We start from the raw sequence: 27,684 nt of genomic DNA on the forward strand, positions 1-27,684 counted from the left end.
CGTGTACGAGATGTGTCGAGTCTCATTAACATATCTGGGGTGCAGCAGTACATCTGTAATGGGTATAAAGTGGTTTACCTCAAAAAATGGTCTGGTAATAAAGGCTCCATGTCTAGGGCCAAGCTTTGGTACCTCATGATGCCCGCATGTGCTGGCTATAGATGGAGACTCAAGACTACACACAAGTTTTGCTCCATTGGGTGCAAACATGTAGGTGCCTGTTTCTTTTCTTTAAAAAACAGTTATGGTCATAAGCTTAGTTATCATTTCTTTGAATCGTTGTTATGTAGCAAGCTACTACAACTCCCACGGCACAAGACGTTGGGCTGCTGAAGCGCACATTCAAGCTGGAGGATGCCGCTGAATCTAGCTGCTCACTCAATAAGGTCGCAGCGCTTCCGAGGATATCACGCAAGGGTCAACCGATACATGTGCCATTTTATTGAGCCATAAGCAGTGGGGGGGGGGGAGGAGCGTACATATGAGGGCCAGTATGTAGAACATATTCTTGTAATCGGATACGTTGATGCATGTCTATCAACGTTTGTAATATATGGATACCACAACCTAGATCCTGTTTTAGGTAGGGACCGGGCTACCGCATCGCATGGGCCACTTGTGAGCGTGCACCGCCGGTATGCCATCCATATGTTTAGCTTTTCAGCACGCAAATGATGCGTGGGCAAGGCCTAATTTCAGCACGCAAATGATGCTCTGTTGGCTATCCGTCACCAACCCCAAGTTTTAATAAGCAGATGGTATATATATATAGACACATGCCCCAGCAGCATGCACGCACGTGTACTCGCATGCGCGTGGACCACCATGCTAATTAGGCACCAGCCATGCATGCCGAGAATCCACCGTCCCCTGCTACGCGCCACCGTCTATTTGCCTGCCGCGTACAATCGTCCACTTGCTTCATCTATCCACTGTTGAATGCACGGAGAAAGACTGGTTGTGACGCACTTCACCTTCCTATGCACGCAACACGCAACCATGTTAGTTATTAGTTTGGCTTCCCAACTAAATGAATTAAATCAGAAGGTTCCAACCAAGTCGCTTGAGACACGCTATTTGGAGTGCAATAGATGTACAAACATTGTAGCTGATGATGAGTTCTTGACACTTATCATGCCTATGTTACCAGCGAAGCACAAATTTTTGATGTCCCACTAAATGGTCTGTGAAGGGACGGAGCAGCACAATGCATAGTTCCTAGGATCTGATGGATCAAGCTAATGATGGAGAGAGACAGCTTACTTCTATGTTGCCGTGGATCCATGAGTGGCCTTCATTGCTCAAATATGAAAACATGAGAATAGATTTCAGTGGGCAATGCTATGGTACACTGCACCCATTACCTAGTAAGAGGTAATACTTCAAAGCAATCTGAGCCTTTGATTTATTGGGTTTTTTAAAATTCAACAAATAAACAAATAATGTAAGGAAATAAAGAAAAATCTACCAACATCCTGTAATCAGGAGAACCCTTCCCCCTCCGTGGCTTACACAGAAGGGGGGCCCATCCCTTTCTATGTTTGTGTCATGCAAGTACAAGGCACGGAAAATTGTCACGCCACTTCCTTGTGCTTACACAGCTCAATTTTTATACAGGCAAGGTTATTCTAGATATTTCATTTTTTTGAGCTAACTATTCAGGTAACTATTCAAGTAATTTTGGCCCTTTCCAATTACGAAGCTCCAGCTAGCCCCAGCCTTCCATCCCTTAACAAGGAAGAACTATACAGAAGGGGAACAAGTTAATTGGTCCTGAGAAGCAACACAACCCCACCCCACCCCACCCCCACCCAAACAAAATCGAGCTCCAAAGGGTTAGGGAAAAAATCAACCTGCCATATAAATAGAGAAACCTGGCCAGGTGTAGTATTGCCGGTGGACATAAACCCATGTTCAGGTGAACTATATGCATGACAAGGATGGGGTACTTGAGTAAATGTTGGTACTGTTAACAATAGGTACCTTCAATGAGATGCACCTCAGGCACGCCACCAATCTGGCAGCGCATACTATCAATGCCGGATGCAGTGCATTGCTACGAACACGTTAGGCCTAAGTGGTGCATGCATGATTACGATTACACAGCCTTCCAAATTTCTCCTTGCGATAGGTTCTTGTATAGCTACGAAAGCAGCACTTGTTGTGGTCCATGTGCCAAGTGGTGGTCAAGTCGATAAATTACAAGAACATACATCATCAGACCATTAATGTTACTTTCAACAACTGCAAATCAAATTTAAACCAGAGCTAAAATAGTAAAATATGATATACTAAGTTGTAAACACGCGGAGCAGCACGGGCCCGCGCTTCTTGCCAGACTTGGAGCCCGTGCTCTTGCCGACCGTGTCGAGCGCACTGAGGCAGCCCCTAATGATGTCGTCAATGTAGGTGGAGTCACAGCGCGCGTCAACGCCGTGGGCGGTGCGGAAAAGCATGATGGGCTCGCCGGCGATGATGCTGCAGGCGAATGAGAAGTAGACCATGTCGGAGCGTCCCCACGAGCTGTAGACGGTGAACAATCGCAGGCCGATGATGGAGAGCCCATAGATGTGGTTGTACACGTGCACGATGGCCTCGGCGGCCTTCTTGGTGGCCACATACAGTGACACGGGGCGGGCCGTGCAGTGGTCCTCGGGGAAAGGCAGCTTGGTGTTGAGCCCATACACCAACGACGATGACGCCCACACAACCGTCGACTATGGGTCGGCGTGCATTGCATGGCCTCGAAGAGCGCGACGAGGGCCACGACATTGGAGGCCACATATGCCTGCGGCACCCGCATCGTGTCGCGCACAGCCACCTGGGCCACGAGGTACAGCACGTGCATGAACGACACCACGGACAGGAGCCGCTCCAGCAGCGTGGCGTCATTGACGTCGGCATCTAGCACCACCACGCTGTGGCATGCTAGCAGACACTATTGCACGCTCTTCAAGGATGGGTCGTAGTAGGCGTAGAAGTTGTCGAGGCCGAGCATGCCGTTGCCGCGAGCGTGGAGCGCCAGCGAGCAGTGCGAGCCCATGAAGCCTGCGGCGCCTGTGACAACTACGAACAGTGGCCCGTCGCACCTCCCACTCCCACACCATGCCCCACCCATATGACAATGATGTCCCTGAGCCTAGCAGGCTCCAGTGTGAGTGCTGAGACCACGGCGAGGAGGAAGAAGAGGAGGAGCTAGAGCCGAACGCGGGCAATGCAGAGAGGCTGAAGGAGTGGGAGAGTAGGGATGGGTAGTGCATGACGAGCACGAGTGTGGTGAGCACGGTGGTGCGGAAGAGCAGGTGCCGTGGTTGAAGGCGTTCTCGCCCATGCGACGGCTATGGATGCACGCCTTGGCCTTGGCCTCACGCCGCACATCCTTGCTTCCCTCGATGCGGCCGCTGCCACCGCCTTGGGGGTTCTTCTTCTTGTTGCTGCGGCCCACATGGACCACGGTGGAGGGAGGCTCCGGTGGAGTGGGCGCGCACGGGGACAGAGTCAGAGAGGTGATATGCCAAATCAGAAGCAAGTGCAAAGGCATGGATGGCAGCGGCGACGATAGAGCTGGGTCTGTGTCTAGGGAACGGTGGAGCGAAAGATGCGGATCTAGGGAGTAAGGGTGCGTTGGCGGTGGCTGTGGGGGGGGGGGAGGAAGTAGAGGCCTAAGCAGCTGCGATGTGGGGGGTGAGGTCGAGGAAGGAGGTGGATGCATCGGTCGGCATGTTGGGGCTCCGAGGAGTGGGAACTGGGGTTTAGCTGGGTTCTCGGGGCAGACCCAGACCCGCTGCCTGCCTGTTTACCTATGAAGTGCTTGGCGCCCGTCGCACGCCATAGCAGCAACGCCACCTCTACCTCCGCGTGGGAGCCCGCCACTACTTGCCGCACCACCACGACATGCGCTCAGCCCATGCCGCTGTGCCACCATGGCCGCTGCCCCCCCCCCCCCCGCGCCTCTGTGCCACCTCCATATGGGGCCCACCCTAGGTGAGGATGCATGCCAACAGCGTGAGCGAGGCCTCACTAGCGTTGGGGGCCTCCTATGCCGGTGGCCACTACACCGGACCCACCGTGGCGTGGCGTCACCACGCCCGCTATGCGCTCTCCCCGCGCCTCTACACCACCTCCGCGTGGGGCCTTCCCTAGGTGAGGACGCACGGTGGCCACGTGAGCGAGGCCTCGCCCACGCTGGGGGCCTAATGTGCTCGTGGCCGCTACGCCGGACCCACCTGCCCACGGCAGAACTCCTACGCCGCTGCTGAGAGTGAGGGAGGGAGTAGAGGAGCGAGCGGCCGCTGCCGCCTGCCATTTACACGAGAGAGAGAGAGGAGGAAGGAGCACCATTTTTTATGTAGACTAGGCCCGATCTTTCAAAAGGTATGATAACGTCGATTGGTGGAGACTCAATGTTCACGATCTAGGCTTTGAACCAAGACTGATTCGGATCCCCGCAACCATTACACCACTGCTCCGTTGGTTATCAACCACGCGAACACGATTGACCTTGTCGAGAAGGCTTTCCTGCAAGTGAATCGAGAACATAAGCAAGAACAGGATGAACACAATCTAAAATTGCAAATAAATATGAGGTTTATGAAAATAAGGAGTTCAAGTTTTTATTCGAAAGGATTAATCGCCACAGGCGAACAAGATCAAGAACTAGGGCTCTGGTTCACAGCAAGCAGCCTTGGCAGCACAGTTGCAGCAAAACGATGTCTGTTTCACGAGGAAATCAAGAACTAAACAAAACTCAAACCCTAAGGAGAGCGACGGCTGCTATTTATAGAGTCTTGGGCAACACCCCCTGGACACGCCCCCTAACGGGCCCAAACACGATACACGGTCCAATGGACCAAAAGACGGTGTCGCAGCACCCTGATAGATTCTGGACGCTAACTTGTTTCGACGATTCCTATTGATTCTGAAGGTCTTTTGACGTGAAACCACTTGGATTGGCCTCCTTATCAAACTAGCTTTCCAACCATATGTGGATCGTTGAAAACGGAGTCCAGATGCGTCCTGGGTGACCAGTTTAAGGCTGACTGGTCCTGGAGCCCGAGCCGGACTCAAACTTGAGTTGGACTGGGCTTCCACCATGAAAAAAGATGAATTGGACGCCCATGCTGGACCTCCTCCTCTCCTTGGCTTGTATGCAATGAAGTAGTGATGTCCTCATCAATTTTACATCAGAGGACCATGGTGGAGCCCAGCTCTGCCGACACCTCTGCATCCTCCGACACGCAAAGTACATTGTCCTTGCATGTATGGTTATTTAATTTTGCATCTACTTTATTGAATGCGTCCACATGTTTGATCTATCCACCGCCTAATGCATGGAGAAAGCCTGGTTGTGATGCGCTTCATCTGAGTCATGGAATTTCGATCTAACGCACCAACTAAATAGAACGTACGTGGACACCCTAGAAGGCCGCCGATTCGGCGTGCCATATATCTTTAATTCTCATTCTCATATTGCATACATCTAGATTCATACTCCTAAGAGCCATGACAAAGCTAAGTTTCCTCCGAGCTCACAAATTCACTCTCTACTTAAATATTTTGCTACTTTACCTTTTTATCCATTTGCTTCATTCATTTGTTCCTCCTTTATAGCATCTTTGACCCGCAACAATGCGTCAAGAATTCATCTAGTTTATACAATGAATCAACAATGTTACATTTTGGTACCTAGCGTGATCTTGTTCTGGTAGCCATCTAGTATAGTACCCAAAGTGTTTTCATCTTTTTAGAAATTATGTTCGTGCCCGTACATTGCTAGGGACAGCTAAATCATTGTACTAAAAACACACGGATCGTACGATAAGATAATAACAATGTGAAATTAAATATCGATGTTAAAGTGATATTTAATCCAAAAAAATAAAGTTCATGAAATTAGCACAGAACGACGTCGTAGGCTCACAAACTTTACTGTATAAATCTTTCTGTGATGCAGCTAAGATAACATTTTATATCGTTAGGAAGAAATGTCCATGCCAATGATAACGGCAAAACAATCTTGACAATATAAAAAAAACATGATCTAAGTCGGGTCCAATAATTAATTGATATCATTATTAGAAAAATAATTAATTGATATACCATAAAAATCAATCTACCAAAAAGTAAAGAGTCACGTCCAGCAAAAATGAATGGCTTAGTAAAGTGTGTTGCTCAAATTAACATAAGCAAGTTCATGATACAATTACATGTTTGTTGGTTTCTCCTACAACACCCCTTTCAAGTTTTCTTCCTCCAAAGGTCAATACTTTTAGTTAAAAAAAAGTAATTATAATTTGAGCTACTGCCAGTCAGCCACTACCCATATATCACTGGCCCGATTGACCCTGAAATTTGTAGTCTAACAAAAACAATTAAGAAATAGTATGACAAATGATTATTTGGTATACATTGGTAGTTTAAATAACTTGCTAATTGCAACATTTATCCATAACTTGCTAATTCCATTTTCACTCACGCAGCGACGCTCCAAAGAGAATCAAGCTGTGATGGATGGAAATGTGACATCAACGATCTGAAAGGCAACCGGCAACATAGTGTAATGCCTCACGTACCCTAAACGGAACTGCCGTGCACTATGCATACCTCGACCCTCTAATAAGACTGCAAGAAAAATATTTTGTTTATTCTGCAACCAGTATATATTAGGGGACTTAAATCATAGCATACAAGTGCAAAACATGGAATCCAACAAATACCTTCAAGAACATTTTGAGCAGAGCATATGACAGCACACAGAAGCAATAGCAGGGGAAAGAGATCACCAATGATGTGTCTGTGGCTGTAACAATGACAGGAGAAGATAATCGATGTATCATGACCTTCTTTAGTCCATTGTATTAGGACTTGCCAGGCCTGCAGTGGCTCTGCGAAGAACTTCAGAAGTTGTTTGTGTCTATATCGCCATGTAGCTTAGCATAAAAAATATAATTACAAAGCTGTAAAAAAGGAATTTACCTCAACACACTCTCTGATCAGCATTGCCATATTATTGGAGGATTGTTGCTATTAGGTAAAATTTATTTAGAGATAGTCTGACACTCTGACTTTGTGGATACTCACCTTGGTTGATAAGCCATGGCTCAAAGTATTGTTGGCTGATTTGTTATGAGAGAAAAATAATGTTCGTTGACTGAAAAAATACAACTTATAAGCCAAGCGAACAGGACGACTGACACTAAACACCAGAAAAATCAAACTTTACTACCAGGCTCAATCTCACATGTATGAATATATGATATTTTGGTCAGTATAAGAAAAATAGGTTGAAATTTCATCTAACCTAGTCATGAGGTTAACCACACATATAATTTTCAGAGGACACATATTGAGATACATATGAATCTAATTAAGCTACTGTTCTAATATATATCATGGCAACACACTGCTGCACAACTATCAGAATTTAGTGAAATCATAAAAAAGATTATGCTCACCAAAATAGCTTCCTATTTATTTGTTATCCAACTAGGTAAATGCCCGTGCGTTACAACGGAAACACATAATACCACGATAACATATGTATGAGCGTGTGTTATACTATTATCTAAAATAGATACCACAATCATAATATTCCCATCAATATTACATAAGTCTTTACAAAAGATAGATAGTTAAAATATAACTCTAAATTTTAATGCAAAACTAAAACATCAATTTCAATTGTCGCATCACTTCATGCCTACGATACGCGAAAGATAAGCTTGCACTTCTTTAGGAATCAAGTGCTATGAAAAGATAATCATAACAAGTTTATGTTTCACAATACATGTTTCAAAATCTATTCTACAATTAAGAATCTAATCTCTCAATAGTTCGACTAAGAGAACGTGCTTTGCACGAATATCAAGCTACAGTTGGTCACCAATCAATGATAATCCAGAAGATTTTCTAGTCCAAGATACGACGTCTGACTTCTTATAGCTAAATCATGCAGATGGCTGAAGCCGTAGTTATAAGTATCCTGCATATAAGTTATTTGTTAATTTTTAAAGTTAAAGTACCATTTGATATTCTAAAAAAATATGTATCGATGTGTGATGCATTACCTCTTTTATAGAGTTAGAACCTCTTTATATACGATATTCTTTGTGAATATATCATTTGTTGCTTTCTTCTTCCCCTTCCCTTTTCCTTTCTCTTTCTCTTTGTTCACGTCCTTCTCAGCAGCCGACACGGCTAGGATCCTAATGTTCGATCTTGCCGTAGCTCTTGATAGCGCCACATATAATTGGCCGTGCGAGAACACTGGTTTCAGCAGTATAAAATGCTACTATAATGAAATTATTATAGTATTGCAATGGATTGCAATTCATGTACTACCAATTTCTAGCAAGTCAAGATTTTTCTTTCCCTCACTTATAGAGCACACCTGGCTGATGCTACCATCCAGATATAAAACCTTAGCATGGGCATTATGCTACATTTTGAATTTCTACAAGGCTGGTGCTGCACAAAAAACATGCAATTTTCTGATCATGGACAGCACTTGCAAGAAGCTGGCCACTGACTGAAATGGAGAGCTTCAGCTGCATATACTGAACCTTCACATGAATAGGCCTGAAATCTTTTTCTATGACATACACAGATGCAATAGATTAACTGCTTGTTCCTAGAACTAATCAAGTTCAAGCTTAGTTTTAACAAACAGCCCTAAATTCAGAAAATAGGCTCTTATCACTGAGAATAAAAAAACTGAAATCACATGACAATAGCAATTGGTCTCACAGATAGAGAATACCATGCTATATAGGTAATGAGCCATGATCACAGTATAATGATATTCTTCTAGCATGATCGTATTCTGAAGAGATCTTCCAAGATATATGCAGAACTTTCAAAACATAAACACACAAAGTTGCTCATGGTAGAATGAAACTATAAGGCACAGAAGTTGCTTTTCATATGAGTGATCACATATCATAGTGTGAAGTTTCAATACACACCTGCACAAGCTTTTCAGAGATCTGTATTTCTGAAGAGTGGTCTGCACAAATTAAAAATTGAAGAATACATTAACTGAATATCAAGGACTTGTTAGTCAGCATAAACAAGACAAGCGAGGAAAAAACCTCAACGTTCCATATTGTCTAAATAATGTAGGCTTAAGTGAATTATGCATAGACACAAATAGAGAAAAACCTCATGTTCATGAAAATTTTCTCCCAAAAGGAATAAGTTTGCACATATATTACATATGGCCGATGACTTCAATTTTGAGATTTAAGGTTTTATTTGGCTAACAATAAACTTCACTAATCAACCTGATATACAAACACCCAAATTAGTACAAAAGAATAATCCCTTTTTTCCCAAAGTTGCACCAAAGCACTATGGTCCAAAGTTTCTGAAGACTACAAATCCCGGGAGAAGCCACATATGTGCACAAATTTTTGCCTAGCTCCAGACCGCATCAAGGCAACTTGACTAATACAACATTGCCAAAAATATGAGAACCCTATCCAAATAACAGTTGGTTGACAACAAATCATTCTCAATCAACCAAAGCAGTACTGAATCCAAATCCAAACCCCAACTGATTCCCCACACACTCTATCAGCTACAAAACGAGAGCTCCCATGCGCAATCTCCATGCCCACAGTTTTCAGTTAGCATGCAAGTAGCTAAACAATTACACTCGCCTAGTAGGACCATATGCAATGGCTCTTTATAAAGTTTGAGAGTTAAGTAGTGCTGGAGTCATGGTGGTCGACTAGCAGTACGTCTTTTCAGTAGTAGGTTGATTTTCCAGGTGTACAACACAGCCATGGCTACACACACAGGCGAGGTGCACCTATAAACATAATAACAAAATGTCTACTTATTTACATGGCATGTAAAATTAGCTAGGACTGTAGAGATGAAGGAAAAGGTTCAGAGCCGGCTGTATATTAGTTTTTTGTTTGGAGGCAACAGGCAATGGTGTTATGCAATGGTTCAGTAATCACCTCATCAACTGATATTTATATGGTTCCATCTACCGTCAATACATATAGAATATGACTTCTAAGATCATTGAAGGATTACCTGACTGTCGGTAATGATCGGAGGTATCCATGGGTAGCCAACCTTGGGAGATGCAAGCCTCAAATGATGCAAGACTTTTGTAAAAATTTAAAATTATGAATCTCATCAAACTAAATGATGAAAAGCCTGCTACATATAATTGAATGCCCAAACCACAGATTATCTAATGGCAAACTGAAGATTCAAAAGACGCCTACATGGCACTGCCACGTTCTTAAGCATTGATCTTAGAAGAGCGGCATGCTCATATATTATGAATAAAAAATAAGCATTGATCTTAGAAGAGCATGCTTGAACCAGCCAGAAATTAAAGCCTGCTACATATAATTGAATGCCTGTTAGATTGCAAACGATGAAGAGCGTGCTTGTACATAGCTCATATATCTGATATTTTTCAGTTATGATCTATATTGAAACAGCTAGGACCTTTGAGGCGTATTGAATCATATATTAGTTCATTGTTACCATGGACCTCGTTCATGGTCTACTGACTGAAGAAGAATATCAAATTGCGTGCTGTAGAACGAGTACCTGTTTATCATTCAGAATACGATGAAATCATAAACCACACCTGATAAAGCAGTCGTGGTATGGGGAAGGCAGCGCCGAGGGCCTCTTCTCACTCGTCCGCCTCTTGGTGTCCGGTGATGGGCGTTGACAGCGTCGTGTGTGGCCTCTTCGCACTCGTCCGCCTCCTGGTGTCCTGCGATCGGCGTCGATGGCATGACCGGCGTGGTGTGCGTCAGGGCGCGATCGCATGACTGGCGATGCGTGGTGATCGCGGGAAGGCAGGCGTGGGTGAAGATGATTGCGCGTCGTGGGCGAGCGGCAGGCTGTGGTGATTCCTTTTCCTCCAGGACTGTGGTGATTGCCGTGAAGGATGCGGGGAAGGGGAGTCGACATTGTGAGGGAGCGTGATTGGCGCCGGGCGGTCATGCTCATGGGGAAGAGGGCCCACTTGCCGGTGTCCAAATTTGTCACAGGGGAGGCGATCGCCGGAGGCGGGGCAGATCGATCGCATGAGGCGGGGCAGGCCGACATAGCGATATTTTGTCTCATGAAGGTGGTGTCCACCATCGCCGCCGCAAACAACCCTTCCTTTTTACATAGCGCTGATTGGGGAAGGGGAAAGATTGCTGATTTTTGTTGCCTTGTTTGTGATTTTTGTTGCCGCACGGGTGCACAGAATAGAGCGAGCAGCTTTGGTGTCGCACCTGTGGACGGAATAGTTATGAATATTTTAGTTGTAGAGAAGAGATGACACAACCCAGCCATATTGCAATTGAACATAGCCACCCCATCCAAGCTTCCAAACTTGAAATTGTCCTTGCTGCAATGGACACCATGACAAAAACCTAAAATGTTTATCAGGGGAACTTTAGAGATGAATCCAGGGAATATAGATCGAACTAAGAAAGCAAGAAAATTATGGCATAGCTCATACTCTATAGCTAGCGTGCCATATTGCGATATTTGCTACACGCACCACACATGAGCGTTTCCTCACCTTCTTATTGAAGGTGCCAAATTTGAGGGACATGCAGTTACAGGAGGACTACTATCCCACACCAGAGAGTAATATGATGAACACAGAAATGCGAGCTGAGTCTTGGCTCCGGTTCGAGATGCAGCTGAACAACAGGTTAACTGAGGATTAATGGTGAATTTGGTGAACTATGAGAGCATCAGAAGAATTACCACATGGAGGCATGTTCATAGGTGTTGCCATGGCATGACAAAAATTGATAGAAACGAAATCGAACCTGATAGATCCCACAAAATTGTGGAAAGAAACTTGATATTACCAAAAATAATTCACCGATCTAAGTTTACATGGGAACAAACATTGAAGGGAGGGGATATTACCTGAAGAGAGGGTTCAGCTTTCCAGGGAGGTGATGTCCTAGGGCCAAGGAATTGGTTGGCGGGCCTCCAACCAGAATTGATCCTTATAGATGAGGAAGAATCGATCGTGCTGGGGTGTAGGGTGCACAACATATATCATGCTGAACTGTTGTGAATCTACAGTTAGGGAACACAGCAAAAAGCTCACCTCTTTATGAGCGAGAATTTTCTTACTGTTTTCATTTTCATGCATGTGGATTAAAGCCAAAGGCAGGAGCTTTGCATACTGCATCAAGAAATAAGTAATAATTCATCGCATCAGTTATATGAGTGAACCAGTTTTACATCGGTGCAGTTTAGTTAATTGGAGCGTCTAGTTATCTTGTACTAATATCTAATATCTTTATAGCTACAGGTCACAACAAAGCTCAAGAGAGGAATTTCTACAGATATTTTAGCATGATAACTACACATGCATGTGTTTTCCTATATGAGCATTTTTCTCAATCGCTTAGCACCTACCAAAAGACAGGCTCACCTCGTGAAATGTTGATCAAGCCGCCACCTAACCTTGATGGATGAGCCAAATGCCAAGCAGCTCCTTTTACATTCACAACATCAGCCATAAATGAATTTGAGTTCAGGTAGAATAGGATTATAAGAGGCTACATTAAAAAATAAAAGAAAATGACAATGGTAAAACAGACTAAATCATTCATCGTGAATACATTACATTAGCCTATGGTGGATTTAGAAAACTTCTTAGTCTGCAGAGCTGAGTGGAGCACAGTAGCACACTGAACTGTTTTTTCTCCAACATCCGTTCTGTGCACGATAATGGCTGACCCGATCTGTGCACTTACCTTATCGTGCATTGAGAGGATGAGGTGGCCGGTGGCATCGAGGAGGACGTGCCAGTGATGGACGCTCAAGATGGCACTCTTGCCCCGCAGCACGACGGCGACGTTGGTGTTGGTGAGGTTGATGTCACCATCAGAGAGGCTGATGTCCCTAGGCGAGGGTGGCTGTTGTGCACGATGGCGAGGATGACGGTGACGGCGCGGGCGCGCGACCATGAGGACGATGGTGACGACGTGGGTGTGACGAGCGCACGCACCACCGTGAGGGTGAGGGGCAGGGTGAGGACTGCGAGGGAGAGGGAATGATCTTTCCTTTTGTGCTGGAGCGAGGCGCGGGGGAGACGGATCGATGATTGAGCCACGATCTTCGTACGGGGGAACGACGGGATCAGAATTCAGAAGCACCGCACGTGTGATTTGTGTTTCCTTCTTTCACTAGGCATCGAGCGGTAGGCGGGGATCGCACGGGGAAGAGGCAGAGCGATGACCCTAAAAATTGTCGCACCATTCGATTCTCTTTGTTTCGTTCTTTTTAGTTGTAGGAAGTAGGAAAAAAAGAAAAGCCTTTTACTTGTGTGCCATTAAAAAAATTTGTAATTACACATGAGCCATTAAAAAAGTTGACCGCATACAGGTGCCACTGCTCTAAACTTCTTTGACTTACAAGCCGTTCCGCCCAAATACAGCGTTAACTGTGGCTAATGGATGGGGGAAAAGACAATCATGCCCTTAGGAAGAAGAGGCTATCTGATGGTGTTTTGGCGCCAATCTGATGGGCCTTTGGCACCAAAAACTCTCCCTGGGTGGCTCCTATAAATAGACAGCACTGAGGAAGGTGGTCAGGCAGTGCCAGCACCAGCTGCTATCCCTACTCCCACTCCAATGGCTCTCATCTAGGAAGGTGGTCAGGTTGGTGGAGGAGTAGTGCAAGATAGGGTTATGCAGCAGCTCAGATGGATTGAGAAGCTGGTTTTTGTTGCCATCTTCCTTGCCTTGTATGCAATTATGAAGAAGTAGGGTTCTATGTATGTGTGTGTGTCACTGTGTTTGTATGCTTGAATCAATGAATGAATGAGTCAATGATGGATGGATGAATGCAGTCCAGAAATATAAAATTCTCATATTGTTCATTCACCAACATGCAAACCTTAATACATTACAAACATAAGTAGTGCTCATGGTTCAGATTGTTTACCAACATGCAAACCATAAACCACAATTTCATCTAACACCAGTAGTTTGTCCAGAGCAAGTACCATAAACTACATGTCCTGATCATGCAAAATATTACAACTCCATTACATCAGCATTTCATACCATCCAAATAATTTCATACCACAAAAGCCAAGGTGTTCTCTAGGAGTACAACACCAATGCATCATCAAAACAACATGGTGGAGTCACCTTTGTTCATTCCAGTAGCAGTTGCTTCTTACTTCTGGTATTTTCAGCTGGGCTGGAAGGGTCAGCTAGAGCCTTGCTGCTTGTTTCCCTAGCTAGAGTGGCAGACACATCTTTCCTTGGTGTAAGCTTCTTCTTCAATCCAATCTTTCTCCTTGGTGTATGAACTATAGCAGTTGAAGCTTCTTATGGCTCATGCTGGACTGCAGCATCTTCATTATGAGGTGCAAGGTGCACAACTTGAATAGGAATTAGTTTGTTAGATCCAGTTTTAGATCTTGTGGTACATAAAACATGAAGTTTAGTGTGGGCTGTTGGCATTACAAAAAATTAGAAAGAAATGGAGAAGTGGCATACCTGCTAGAGAAAGGAGGAGGAGTAGAGACTGAAGTATTTGTTGCTGCTCTCTTAGATTTGGAGACAGATGAAGAAGGAGAGGATTTTCTCTTTCTTTTCTTATGTACAACATTCTCCACTGCCTCATTGGGAGGGAACACCATCCCTATGGCCACAACAATGCTTGTCTCTGTGTTAGCTTTAGCTGCTTTTTTCTGCCTCTTCTTTGGCAGACCTCTACAAGTGAAATTTTAGTTATGTTAGATTATTTAATGCAATTCATATCATATATGAATAAATGTAACTGAGAGAAGTTCACCTGTCAGCCTCTATTGCAGTTATGTCTACTAGACTCCCATTCTTGCAGGTGTACAAGTGGTGCCCTAACTCATGGCATATTGAACACTCATGTCTCTTTGATTTCTTCCTGCTACCTCCTTCAACTGCTCCTTTGTACCTGTTCTTTCTTCTACCAGCTATGGACTTAAGCAAGGGAGGATGCATGAAGAATTCATGTGTGGCATCAGGCCACATAGACTTGTCCGGAATGGATGGGATGGCACCTTTATATGCAGCTTTGAATTTGGCCACATAATAGATGTTATGTAGGCAATTGCATGCTTGCATGATATTCCTGACCCTTGCCAAGCCCTGTAGGAACATGTCCTGTTTCTTAAGTCCACAACAAATCTGAATCCAGTCCCCCTTTAGCACAAACTTCAACAACTCCATCATGTTCTATGATGACCTCAATGTCTAGGTTGAAGTTGCCTTCCCTCAGCTGCTGCATAACATGGGGTAGAATCTTTTCTAGAAACTTCTTAGCCACCTTTTTTCTAGTATTCCATTTAATCAACAGCTTCTGCCTTATGGTATCCATCAAATCATCAATGTGCTTGGCCTTCTCTGCCTTTATCTAGTTATTGAAGGACTCAGCTAAATTATTGGTTACATAATCCACCTTGGAATCTATGCCAAACTAACTTCTAGTCCATAGCTTCTTGTGATTATGTTGCAGGTACTTCATTGCCTTAGGTTTGGCTGTAGCCATGGCCTGGTAGTGTTTCTCAAATATGTATTTGCTCCAAGAGTAGGCAAATGCCCATAGGTGATCATAAAAAATTTTACCACTGAACCTTTTCTTAAAATTTTGAACTAAATGCCACATGCACTCTCTATGTTCAGCATATGGAAAGACCTCACTAACACCATGCGTTACTATCTGCCCATAGTCTGTGCAGAATGTTAAACCAGGTGGGGTGACTATTGCTTCCTTCAACCTCTCCATAAACCAAACTCAATTTCCATTTGTTTCAAAATCAATGACACCTATTGCTATTGGGTCATCCAGTTGTGCGCATCAACTGCACAAAGCAATGCACAACTGGCCCCTAAACTTTCCACACAAGAAAGTGCTATCTACTGCCAAATATGGCCTACAACCTCTAAGGAAGCCATCAAGACATGGTTTCAGGGCTAAAAAACTATTAAACCTAATTTTCTTGTTAATGGTGTGGTGATCAATCACAACAAATGAACCAGGATATGTTTCATCTAGCAGGGCCTTGAATTTATATAGGTTATCAAAGCTTTTATTCCAGGGCCCATATAATTTATCCAATGCAAGATTCTTACCATTCCACACCCTCCTGTACGGTATCAAGATTTTGTATTCATCCTTCAGCCTCCTTTGGAATTCAGTAGCACCAACAGTTACATCTTCTTTCAATCAGTCAATCACTTGTTCACAGACCCAAAACTATGTAACCCCTTTACATACGCTAGACCTCCTTTTGCTTTCATAGGTATGGGGATATGGATTCCTCTTCACCTACAAATGGCATAAAAATGAAATACTTATATCTGAAAACAACTGACAGATAAAAAAACATACAAATTTGAAACTAACATATTACCTTAATTGATTCATCATCCTTCATGGTTGAGGCATGAATTCTTCACCTGCAGCCCTCAGTACTCCCACAACAGTAAACTCTGTACCTTCCTATGTCACTCTTTTCAATGTCATAATGAAACTCATGTTTGATAGCATGTGAAGCTAAAGCCAGCTTAAATGCATACATGTCTCTATACACACTGCCTACTGTCATAGGAGGATCCTTCTTGTCATACTCAGCATCAGACATATGATCAGGCTCATTATCTTTAACAATGTCATCTACATCCTCCATTTCATAATTCTCATCATCATCAGACACAAATTCATTATCACTGTCTGTTTCACAGTATGTATCTGCATCAGATCCTTCACCATCCCTTTGTTTGCTGCAACCTTAGACTCTGAGTTTTTGGAGGTGGTGGATGTTGAGGACCAAGGTCTATATACAACCCTTCCTCATCAACACCCACATGCTCATTGGATGGGTTTGGATTAGTCAAGTATTCATCATCTGCAGTTTTACTCTGGGTATGGCTTGGTTGTGCAATGCTAGGACAAGGCAGTGAAGAGGTTCTCAACAGACTGCCAAGAACTGCTAAAATTCCAAGGAGGAATTTCAGGAGGCTCAATACTAGGGCTGTGGTAACCAAAAGTCAGGAAGCAACACTTGAAAGCATTATGTTTTGCAAACATGTCAAGCAAATCTTGGTCGGTGCAAACTTGGATGTTCATCTGTCTCTCAATGCAGAAGTAAAACAATCTCACAACATCCCCATAATCAGAAGGATATTTATTCTCAACTTCAGCAACTAGATCTACGAAGTTGGTACGATCAGCATTGACGACTTTGTTCAAGCTAAACCACCGAGCACGAGTATGGCGAGCAATTATCCGGATTTCTAGGTTGTAGCTACTAGCAGGGTCCATCCTACAGATGAACAACAGCGAGTTCACATATATCTATCTATCTAAAATCACACTATATCAACCACGACTACTACACCTAACTGACCACAATCACAAGGACCAAGCAATCAAAGCGCGAAAACCCTAAAAATGGTACTCACTTGTCAGGAAGCCAAGGAGGTCGGTCGCCCGTGCACGCCCCTTTTTCGCTGCCATGTGCCGCCAATCCGGAGGATCCACGGTCTCTTCTTTCAGGCATCCTCTTCCTTGCTCTACTACCCCATTCCACACCGCAAACATGGGGGATTGAGGGTTCTTCTCTCCACGCCGCAGCCGCAAAGCAGGGCGGAATTGTCTTCTTCTCTCCTCGTCGACGTCGCTAGGGTGTGGGGGAAGATGACTCGAGCGAGATGGGGAGAGTGAGGGACTGAGGTGGCGGTCAATCGTAGTCAACACGGTCTCCACCGCCCAAGGACAATATGGATAATTTTACTGGCCGGTCTCGTCTGTAAGGGCTACCAAATGGTGAAAAACAAACAGAACAAGGACGAAATGACTTATAAAGCAAGAATTTTAGAACAGTAGCACCTGTGTGCTGTCAACTTTTTTAATGGCTTATATGTAATTATAAACTTTTTTAATGACACATAGGTAAAAGGTTAAAAAAAATAGTATCAGGTGGAGTGTAAACAAGCTTTCATAAATTGTACTCCGTGTTTCATTTTTTCTCTTATTTTTTATATTAACTACTAAAATAAAAGATATCTTTCCAGCTCTGCGTCCAGCGTCCTCCCCCGCGGCGAGGCTTCTGGAGCTCTCTCCTCTGTTCCCTCTCCTCCCCGCGGCTCTCCTCTGCCCCGCTCCGCTAGGGTTTTGCCGCCGACCTCTCGCTCGCTCGCTCGCTTGCTTCCGGCTCCGCGAGGCAACCGTCCGACCGGTCGAAATGGTGGATGTGGAGGAGGTCGGGAACAAGATGCAATCGCAGATGCGCCTGCACGCCGAGCCGGAGGACGCCGCCGCCGACCTCCCCCTGCCGGTCCTCTTCGACAGGGCGTCGCGGCTCCACGCCCTGGCCTCCAGCTCCGCCCTCGACCAGGTGCATCCCCCCCTCTTCTGGGAACTGGGATCGCCCCCGCCCCTCCTCCCGCTCACCAAGAGATAGAGATCGGGCGAGCGGTGCTTACGCGTTTGGTTTTTCTGCCGTGCAGGACGGGATCCGCACGGGGGTTGATCTGCTGCGGCGCTGCGACGAGATGGTTAGCAAGCTCGGCCTCTTCTCCCGCAACGAGACCAAGGAAGACGTCTCCACCGCAAACCTCAAGTATCTACTGGTATGTCCGTCCCCTCCCCCTCAATTGCTCCCCGTGCAAGTCCGTGGAACAGGTTGTGATGGTACTAGATGCCTGGTCAGTTTTATTCAGTTGTCAGTACAATTGGAAATCACGCCCGGTCAGTTTTATTCAGTTGTCAGTACAATTGCAAATCACAACAGTGCTAGTAAACTTAAGAATTGTTCCAGTGTTTCACAAGTTCGATTTTCTTCTGTATACCTCTGATCATTGTTGGCATTCGTAGGTTCCGTATTACCTTGCGGAAATGACTGAGAAGATAGCTCAGGAGGATCGGATCCCGGTTCTTAAGGCATCACAGGACCATTTGAAGGTTACCAATTTGCCCTGTCACATTGTTTCACTAGGTGCAGCTTTTTAATTCGTTTATAATGAGGGGTCTCTACTCTCTAGCATGGTATTCTGTCATCACGTTACCTCCTTTTGCACTCCACAGGAGTTCATTGCTCTATGTGAAGTACTAGAGCTTATTCCAGAGGATGAGCTAGAATTGTCCAGGCGGAAGCAGCCTGATACTATGGCAAACAGAAGAGCGCAGAAGGTGAGACTGAATTACTTTCCTTTAAATTCTTAAGGTATCAGTCAGCAGTTTCTACTCTGTAATTGGAGCACAGTAATATGGGACATGGTTCTCTTGTTGTTCAAAATCTATGATGCACAGGCTGATTTTAATTGTAAGATGTTTAAGGTGGGTCGGGTTTCTGTAGTTCACTCTTTATTGTTTTTTCCCTAGGTTGCCCGGTTCAAACGTCAAAAGGCTGCAGAAACGAAGCTCCAAGAGATCAGAGAGAGAAAGGAAAGGCATGGACGCTCATTGAGGGCAGCTGCTTTATCTGCCCCAATTGAAGCTGGAGAGGAAGATGACCTGGAGGATGATGGGGAGGAAGAAAGAGAGGTTAGCATCCCACATCTGGAAGCTGTCTTCATGATATGTTTAGGTTTCTAAATTTCAGCGTATTTCAAATTAGAACGATCCTTGGCATACCACTAGTATGGCCTTGCTTTTCTTGAAAGGAGGATTTTTTTTTTTCAAAATAAAATGAACTGTGATATTTTAGAAGATAAAGCTTTTCCATTTGATGGTGGTATTTTAATTTTTTTAGTCTGATTCTTGTAGGGAGCTTTACAATCTGCAGCATGTAGCTAGCTTCTTAGATACCCGCAGGCTGTCAACCACATACCCTGTATGCTCCTACATACTGTATACCAAGCCGATGAGGATCTTTTGTTCTCTTTAGTCAGTTTGTGACACAGAAACACTGCTACCATCAAATTTATCCCATAGCAGTAAAATCCTCACTTCAAGGTCTTCAATTTTTAGCCCTCAGTGTACTTTCTATGCTATTTTATTTCTCATGACTGAATAATTATTTTGGAATCTTGTTTTTAGCGCTGTTTCGTCTCTTGTCAATGTGTCCTTGCAACTTGTATTAGCTTGCATTTGTTTTTATATTAATCAGAACATATGCTCTGGTTACTTTCCTTGCAACTCTGCCTATGTTGTCTCAACATAGCAGGTCCCAAGCCCTGGTAAAGGAGGAGGGTTGTGATAGGCGTGGCGAGCCAACGTTAAATCTAGCCATTCTAATGGAGATGGAGAACATATGCTCTGGTTCTGATTTCCCCTTTCTATGCTGCAGGTTTGGTTAGCTACCATCTCACTGGCTATCTGCAAGGTTAGTTTGCTGTGTGGAGAAATATTACATAACACTGATTTTTGAGTTCCTTTTTCTGTTTAAAAAATTGTAGTACTTGCATTCATAGTAATATTTGATGCATTAATATATATATATATATATATATATATATATATATATATATATATATATATATATATATATATATATATTTTCATACGCAGGCATTTGATCTTCTCGACATGCTAAAGAAGGAAGAAGAAATGCTTCTAGCTGTAAAGGAAAGGAAGGCAAAGGTAATGCTAATGATAGTGATTTGGTAATTTCTTGTCAGTAGCATCTTAGGTCAATTATTTTCAATAAACATTTTTTTTTCTTGAGAGAATGTGGGAGTCTCAGGATATCATGTTTCACAAATAAGATAAAAGCATATAATGTCTGCTTTGTGCGATTTGGATCAGATGTATTGCTAGCTAGAATAGTTTCAACTTGGAACCAAACTTGAGAAAAATATTTTGAAAAGAATTAAGTAGCTTTCATGTAGATCAACCCGCAAGGTGTTAAGAGTAGCTGTGTTTCTCAAAATTCTACACAGGGTTTGTTTAATGTTAACTGAAGATATGCTGTCTTGTGATTGGCATATCTTATTTTGTTTCTTATGATTGACAACTGATACAGAACACAACTGGAAGTATTTCACCCCCATGTTTTTATTTGAGGAATTATAAAAATATTTCAATGGATGAATCTGGTTGTTAAATAGTTTTTGCATATTTATGAAGAAAACGTGGATACTAAAACGTTTAAAAGTTACACTTCATTAGAATCCAGTGGATCTTCTACCAATAAGCAGCCATTTTCACTGATGGTGCTTTGGCTTCCCAAATTTGCATGGCTGTTTCAAGTAGACTCTGCATGTATATGGAGACTTCTTTTGTTAATCAGAAAAAGTTGTCTGCTGTAACATTTCCATTTCTTCAGGAGGGGAATGCATTTGCTCGTGAAATGCTTGATGAACGGACAAAGAAGGCTGAAGCATGGCACCATAATGCTGCCAACCGTGTGGCATATTCCAAACCAGCTGATCCAATCACTTGCGCAACATTTGCTCAAGATGTAATTGAAGGTAGAGCAAGTGTTTCACAAGCTCACGAGCACAAACACCAGCCCCTGATATTTGGACCTGCAAGTCTTGTTGGTGGTGGTCTAACCAGTGAAAGGGAAAGAATGGCAGCACAAGTTTTTCAGCCCAGTTACAGGTATGCTGCAGGTTTAAATTAAGTGTTATACCCCTGAAAGCTGATGTTTACCTTGTGTTATACCCTGGAACACCTCAATGCTTACTATTTTCTATGGTATGCATTTCTGCTAATGATAATGTTATTTCTGAATGTGGAATAAGCACTAGTTATCACAATTCCTAATAAAACACACTTTGAACTGTTTCCTTATTGGCATAGCCATAAGATACAGCAAGTTTCAAGTCAGATGTAAAATGCTTAGATTTGCTGGTAGTGACCGATTGATATTACTAGTGATAATCCTTGTATCTTACCCCTTGATTCTTGATACTTAGGGTCATGAAGCATTGTCAGAGCTTACGAGAGTGTCATTTGATTCCTTTTCTTCTGCCTGTTTGTCCTCGCTTGAATGACAGGATGCCAACAATGAGCATAGAAGAAGCTGGTTTGCGCGAGATGAAAATGATGGAGAAGTGGCAAGAGAGGACCGCCGAGATGATGAAAGAAGCAAACTCCGCGTGGCACAAGGATGGCACCAGCTCGGCCCAAGAGGACGAGGACGCCGAGGAGGCGAAAGTAAGAGCGTGGGACGACTGGAAGGATGACAACCCCCGTGGCGCAGGCAACAAGAAGCTCACGCCCTGTGGCTAAATTGTGAAACACGCGTTGTATCGGTAATACTCCACATGGAACACGGTGCTCATGTAGATCGTACGATGGTTAATTCGATCAATATTTAGTTTGTGTTTTCTCTAGTAACGTTCAGTGTATTATATTGTAGCCTGTTTGTGTAACAGTGTAAGTGCGATGTCCGCTCCAATACGATACGTTCTTCTGGAGCATGGGGAACCGTACGCCCGTACTGCAACTGTCATGCTGCTCGCTGCTGTCTGGCTTACATGAGCCATCCACAGCTTCTTCATTCTGCACTGAACAGTTTTCTGGGGAATGAAATGGTCTATCATAATCCCATCATCTAAATGGTCTGTCACAAGGTCATTGTATAAACTTGTATTTAGAATGTACTCCGTAATGGTTTGTCAGAATCCCATCACCCAGAATGGGTCTGTCATAAGGTCATTCTATAAATTCTGGTAGGATGTGGACATCGCTTGTTATAAAGGTAAGTAGTCATACAGTGTAGTAAGTACTCGAGAAAGATGAGGTGGTGATAGATTAATAAAGGAAATAAGAATCTGAGTGTTTTGGGATGGATCATCTCTGTCCCTCCTCTCCTGAAGCCAAATACCAGCCCTTTTGATGTCTCAACAACTGCCAACAAAACTAAGAAAGGTTTGCTAGCACGCTCACAGGTGGGTGGGCAAGAGCTGCTGTCTGCTACCGGAATCGCCACACGGCGCATGGAAATGCAACTGCAGCCAAAACGGACTGCTGGCTTTGTCCTTTTGCTGTTTTTCATCATCATCCAACAAAGAAAGGAAGGAGAGGACAAGGAGGCAAGTGCAGCCGTAAGCCCGTAACGCAGCCGAAATTCCTGATGAGTTTCCCATCCAACTACTCACTGCTGGCGCGCTCATCAAGGACTCGTCACGTACGCTATCTGTACCTTCATGTCGTCAGGTTAGTTTCCTGACACTTTACGAAACGCGACCGAAGTTTCCTCGCACCTTCGTTCAACTCAATCGGCATTCAACCTGCTGTGTGTACTGGTATGTACACCGTATACGACACCAAAACGTACCCAGTAAAAATGTACTAGCATATGTGCAGTGATACTGACGTTTGTTTGTTTGAGTACCCGTGAAAATATCGTTTTTTTAAAAAAAAAACTAGACCCCTTCCTCTGAACTAGCTAGGTGTTCTTACAGATTGAAGGTTTTTTTTTAAAAAAAAGCTGCACCCGTACGTCTCTATAACCGTGTTAGTGATCGACTAAATTCAGTTTTCATATCAGCCGCCAATTGACCGCCAATACCGGAGGCGGCTAAGGCCGATATACACTCGGCAAAGGACACTCGGTAAATAGTTTATCGGCAAAGATCTCTTTGTCGAGTGCACTTTATCGGACACTCGCAAAGGCTTTGCCGAGTGTCAATCCAACACTCGGCAAACAAAAGTGGCCGTGACGACGAGCGCCACCATGACGGCGGCTTTGTCGAGTGTCAAGGTCAAGCACTCAGCAAAGGTACCTGCTTTGCCGAGCGCCGTTGACTTAGACACTCGGCAAAGGTGGCCACTTTGTCGAGTGTCGCCGACAAGACACTCGGCAAAGTGGCAACCTTTGCTGAGTGCCTGGCCCGTGACACTCGGCAAAGCATGTTTCCAGGTAGTTCACAGATGGTCACTTTGCTGAGTGTCATGGCCATTGCACTCGACAAAGTGACTGAAAACAACCTTTTTTATTTGTTTTTTACATCTCATCTAAACAAACAGAAGATATATATAACAAACATCACCAATATCACATATATATCACCAACACCACATATATCACAAACGTCACATATATATCACAAACGTCACATGTCTCACAATATATCACAAATAAGTTCACAAGCAATCCAAGTGCTCCATCATCATCAACCACAATTGCAAATAGAAGTATCATTAACAACCACAAGTATCATCACTGATTTGGTGAAGGATTCGCTGAAGCATGAGGATCGTTCGATGCCGCCGATTGATTCTGTACAAAGGAGAAGAGATTGCATGTATGAGACAAAATAAATATATACCATACATGAATAAAACATTCATACTCCACTAGGTTTGACCGTAAGCATGAACATACAAACTAAAATATTTATACTCACATGAGTAGAATAGTGAGGAGGTGGAGGTAAAGCGAAAAGCGAAGGTGGCGGAGCTACACCCGTAGCAGCGCCAGGACTATGCATGTACTGAAGAATCTCCGTCATCCTCCGCTGCTCGGCCTCCACCCTCTCCATCTTCGCCTGCATCTGCTCCCGTATCCTTCTCTCTTGTTCCAGCTGGGCCTACAATATATTCACCTCAATGTTACAATAATGCAAAGGAAAGGTATGAAAAAACCAATGAACGACAAATAAATCAGGAATAACCTCGAGTGTCTCCACCTGGTGGTGTGAAGTGTCCTGCCGAGGTCGTATGGCTGGGCTCCTGCTCGTGCTGCTTGCTCGAATCTGGGAGAGACTGGGAGTAGCAGCCGAGTCGATTGCGCCGTCGCCAATCCAGTACCGCCCATGCTTCTTGCCTCCTCCCACACTCATGATGACTTCTCCATCAAGGTCTTCGGTGCTCGGATCGTACTCTGACCCATGGACCTCCCTTGCCATCGATGTGTACTCACTGAGGCGGTTGTGGACGGACGCATTGCTGTACGCCTTGGGCCCGTCTTTCGGGTTGTAGTCGACGTCGGACGTCGCCTTGCCCTTGTGGGCCATAGCAAATGCCTTGAAGATGGAGCAAGGCTGGCCACCATGTGATGCCGACTGCGAGAAAAAATGCAAGATGATTAGAAATCATGCAGAATTGAGTGTTAGAATAAATAAATGAATTTGCGTACCCATGTTTCTATGTATCCGCTAAGGCTGCGGCTGCCTTGATGGTGTGCTACACCTGGCATCATCAAACGCCGCTCCCGGCACAAGTTGTGCATCTCCTCCCACTCGCATGAGCACCACCTGTCCACCATCTGTTCCCAGCACTGGGGATGCGCGACGCACCAATAAGGAATCATCTATAGGCCATTAAGTACATGACATATCAGAAGATGAAATTAAGCCTACTTAATCTCAAAAGGAATTAGTATTAATATTCTGTATTTACCTGCAGGTACTGGTCCCGGGTCAGCGTCATGGATCTTGCATCCCTTTTGGTGACCTTTGTTCTAAGGACGGTCCCGTAGTAAGTTACGACGGCCTAGATACGCGCCTCGTAATGCATGTCCACCACGAGTTTTTTGCAGCATTTGGTAGCCACCGTATCCACCCTGGCCTCATGTCCGTCCTAGCATCTAAAGAAATCCTGCATACAAACACGATGTATCCATTCATTATTTCAAGAATGTATTGAGCAATGTAGTGCGAGGAAGACTTACCCATAGCTCTTGCTTCACCTGCTCCGTCTTGTTGTTGAATACCCTGCGGGCCCGATCTGCAGCATCGGGGGCGGCGGCGTAGTGGTCAAATGAGCAGGCCGGCCTCGTCACTCCGGCATACTCAACCAGGCCAGGAAAGTGCTCCTTGCACAGAAGACCAAGGATGCCATTGACTTGGCGTGTGTGACCACCTTCACTCGCCACAATCGTCCAGTTCCTTCCCAAGTGAAGTTTTCAAAACCTGCAAGAAAACCAACGGCACGATGGCCGACATGCACATATATATGAACGACACGATGGCCGACATGCATAAGATTATATCCAACCACATATATATAACAATGTCACAACCACTTCTACGACTACCACCACTACTACTCTACCACCACTACTACCGTAACTACTAGTAATACTACGACGACGACGACGGTTGGGCATACCTAGTGGATGTCGTAGGGCGGCGGTGGTGAAGGGGCCAGGGCACCGGTGGACAAGACGACGGCTAGGGAAGCGCTGGGGACGGCGCTGGCGCGGGCGCGGCCGGCGCTGGCGCGGGCGGAGGCGGCGACGGGGCTGGCGCCTCCTTCTTCCTCCTCCTCCTTCTCTTCCTCCTTCCTCCTCTCTTTCTCCTCCTCCTCCGGCGGCACGGCACGGGGGCGACGCGGGTGGGGGCGGCGGCAGCGAGGCTGGCGCGGCGGCGCGGGCGCGGGCCGGGGCTGGCGCGGTGGCGTGGGCGGGGGCGTGCGTGTGTGCGTGCGTGCGGTGTGTGTGGGCCGGCTGGGCCGGGAGGTTAAATCCCCTCTTTGCCGAGTGCCCCCGATCTGGCACTCGGCAAAGTTTTTTTTAATTTTTTTTAATTCTTTGCCGAGTGCCACCTGGCCAGACACTCGGTAAAGAGTTTTTTTTTAAAAAAATTATTTGCCTAGTGCCATAGGTCCTAACACTCAGCAAAGAGACTCCTTTACTGAGTGTCTTCTCCTGACACTCAGCAAAAAGACTCATTTGCCGAGTGTCATTTTTTGACACTCGGCAAACCATATTTTTTTTTTCACTTTTGACCTCCAAACTTTTTTTCAGTGAAGAGGCCGACTTCGGTTTGCAAGCATCGTACGTGACAACTTGCGTGAAACCTCCTCAATTTTTTATCACAGCCTCCACATATGATATCTTGAAATCTTGACAAGTTTCATGATTTTAGGACTTCGTTTGCTTTTTATAGAATTTAAAAACAACTCGACCGCAAGTTCATGGTCATGTTTCGTGAACAAGATGTTCGAAATTAGTGGTCTATTCCTGGATACGACCTCACATTATACTAAATAACATGAATATCATTTTTCCATTTATTTTTTTCATTATTCGAATGACTAGCTGTTATAATTTGAATTATCCAAGAAAATTCAATTAAATGAAATAAATTAAAGAAATATAGAAAAAGTCCGAGAAATGTGCCACATTGGAACATGGAGTACCAGGTATTGTCTGAGGACTGCAAAAAAAGTTTGGAGGTCAAAAGTGAAAAAAAAATTGTTTGCCGAGTATCAAAAAATGACACTCGGCAAAAGAGCCTCTTTACCGAGTGTCAGGAGAAGACACTCGGCAAAGGATTAACGGCGGCTACCGGCCATTAACGGCAACGGCCATTTGCCGAGTGTTATTGTTTGACACTCGACAAACCTGGTCTTTGCCGAGTGTTTGGCACTCGGCAAACTACCTTTTTGTCGAGTGACATTTGTTTGCCGAGTGTTTTCTCTCTGGCACTTGGCAAACAACCTCTTTACTGAGTGCCCGATAAAAAACACCCGGCAAAGTCTGGGACACTCGGTAAAGAAGCCGTCTCCGGTAGTGCGCCGTTGCTTGGATCAATATTAATCCACCCATGGTCATGCATGTCACCGTCAATGCATGATCATCTCCCTCCCTTGGTTATAAAAGCTAGGCTAAGATTTAATCAAACTTTGAAAACCACAGAGACATGCATCAAGTAATATGTGAAATTATGTACTAGTTTGAAAACCATGCATATAAGCTACATGTTTAATCAGCAAAGCTAAATGGGTTAGACAAACTGTACACGTTGCCAAGCAAATGAAACCCTGCAATTGATGCCAGAGCGTTAGGTGCGG

General features: G+C 44.5%; 1 protein-coding gene and 1 pseudogene across 2 annotated transcripts; one reads left to right on the forward strand and one right to left on the reverse strand.

The window, feature by feature from the left end:
• Positions 1 to 2,291: 2,291 nt before the first annotated feature.
• LOC136479319 (UDP-glucuronate 4-epimerase 1-like) lies at positions 2,292 to 12,965 on the reverse strand (annotated as a pseudogene).
• Positions 12,966 to 18,054: 5,089 nt separating this feature from the next.
• On the forward strand, positions 18,055 to 22,299 carry LOC136483474 (PP2A regulatory subunit TAP46). Of its 2 annotated transcripts, XM_066480559.1 has the most exons (9): positions 18,055 to 18,388; positions 18,501 to 18,623; positions 18,868 to 18,954; positions 19,078 to 19,182; positions 19,375 to 19,536; positions 20,282 to 20,317; positions 20,503 to 20,574; positions 21,260 to 21,537; positions 21,936 to 22,299. In XM_066480559.1, exons 1-9 carry the CDS (start codon positions 18,236 to 18,238, stop codon positions 22,168 to 22,170), a joined length of 1,251 nt encoding a protein of 416 aa, XP_066336656.1. In that variant the 5' UTR covers positions 18,055 to 18,235; the 3' UTR covers positions 22,171 to 22,299. The 2 variants fall into 2 exon arrangements, with proteins under 2 accessions (XP_066336656.1, XP_066336655.1); XM_066480558.1 differs by having other exon boundaries at positions 18,055 to 18,623.
• Positions 22,300 to 27,684: the final 5,385 nt, after the last annotated feature.

The sequence above is a fragment of the Miscanthus floridulus genome, chromosome 9 (genome assembly GCF_019320115.1).
Source record: "Miscanthus floridulus cultivar M001 chromosome 9, ASM1932011v1, whole genome shotgun sequence".
NCBI classification, from domain to species: Eukaryota; Viridiplantae; Streptophyta; class Magnoliopsida; order Poales; family Poaceae; genus Miscanthus; species Miscanthus floridulus.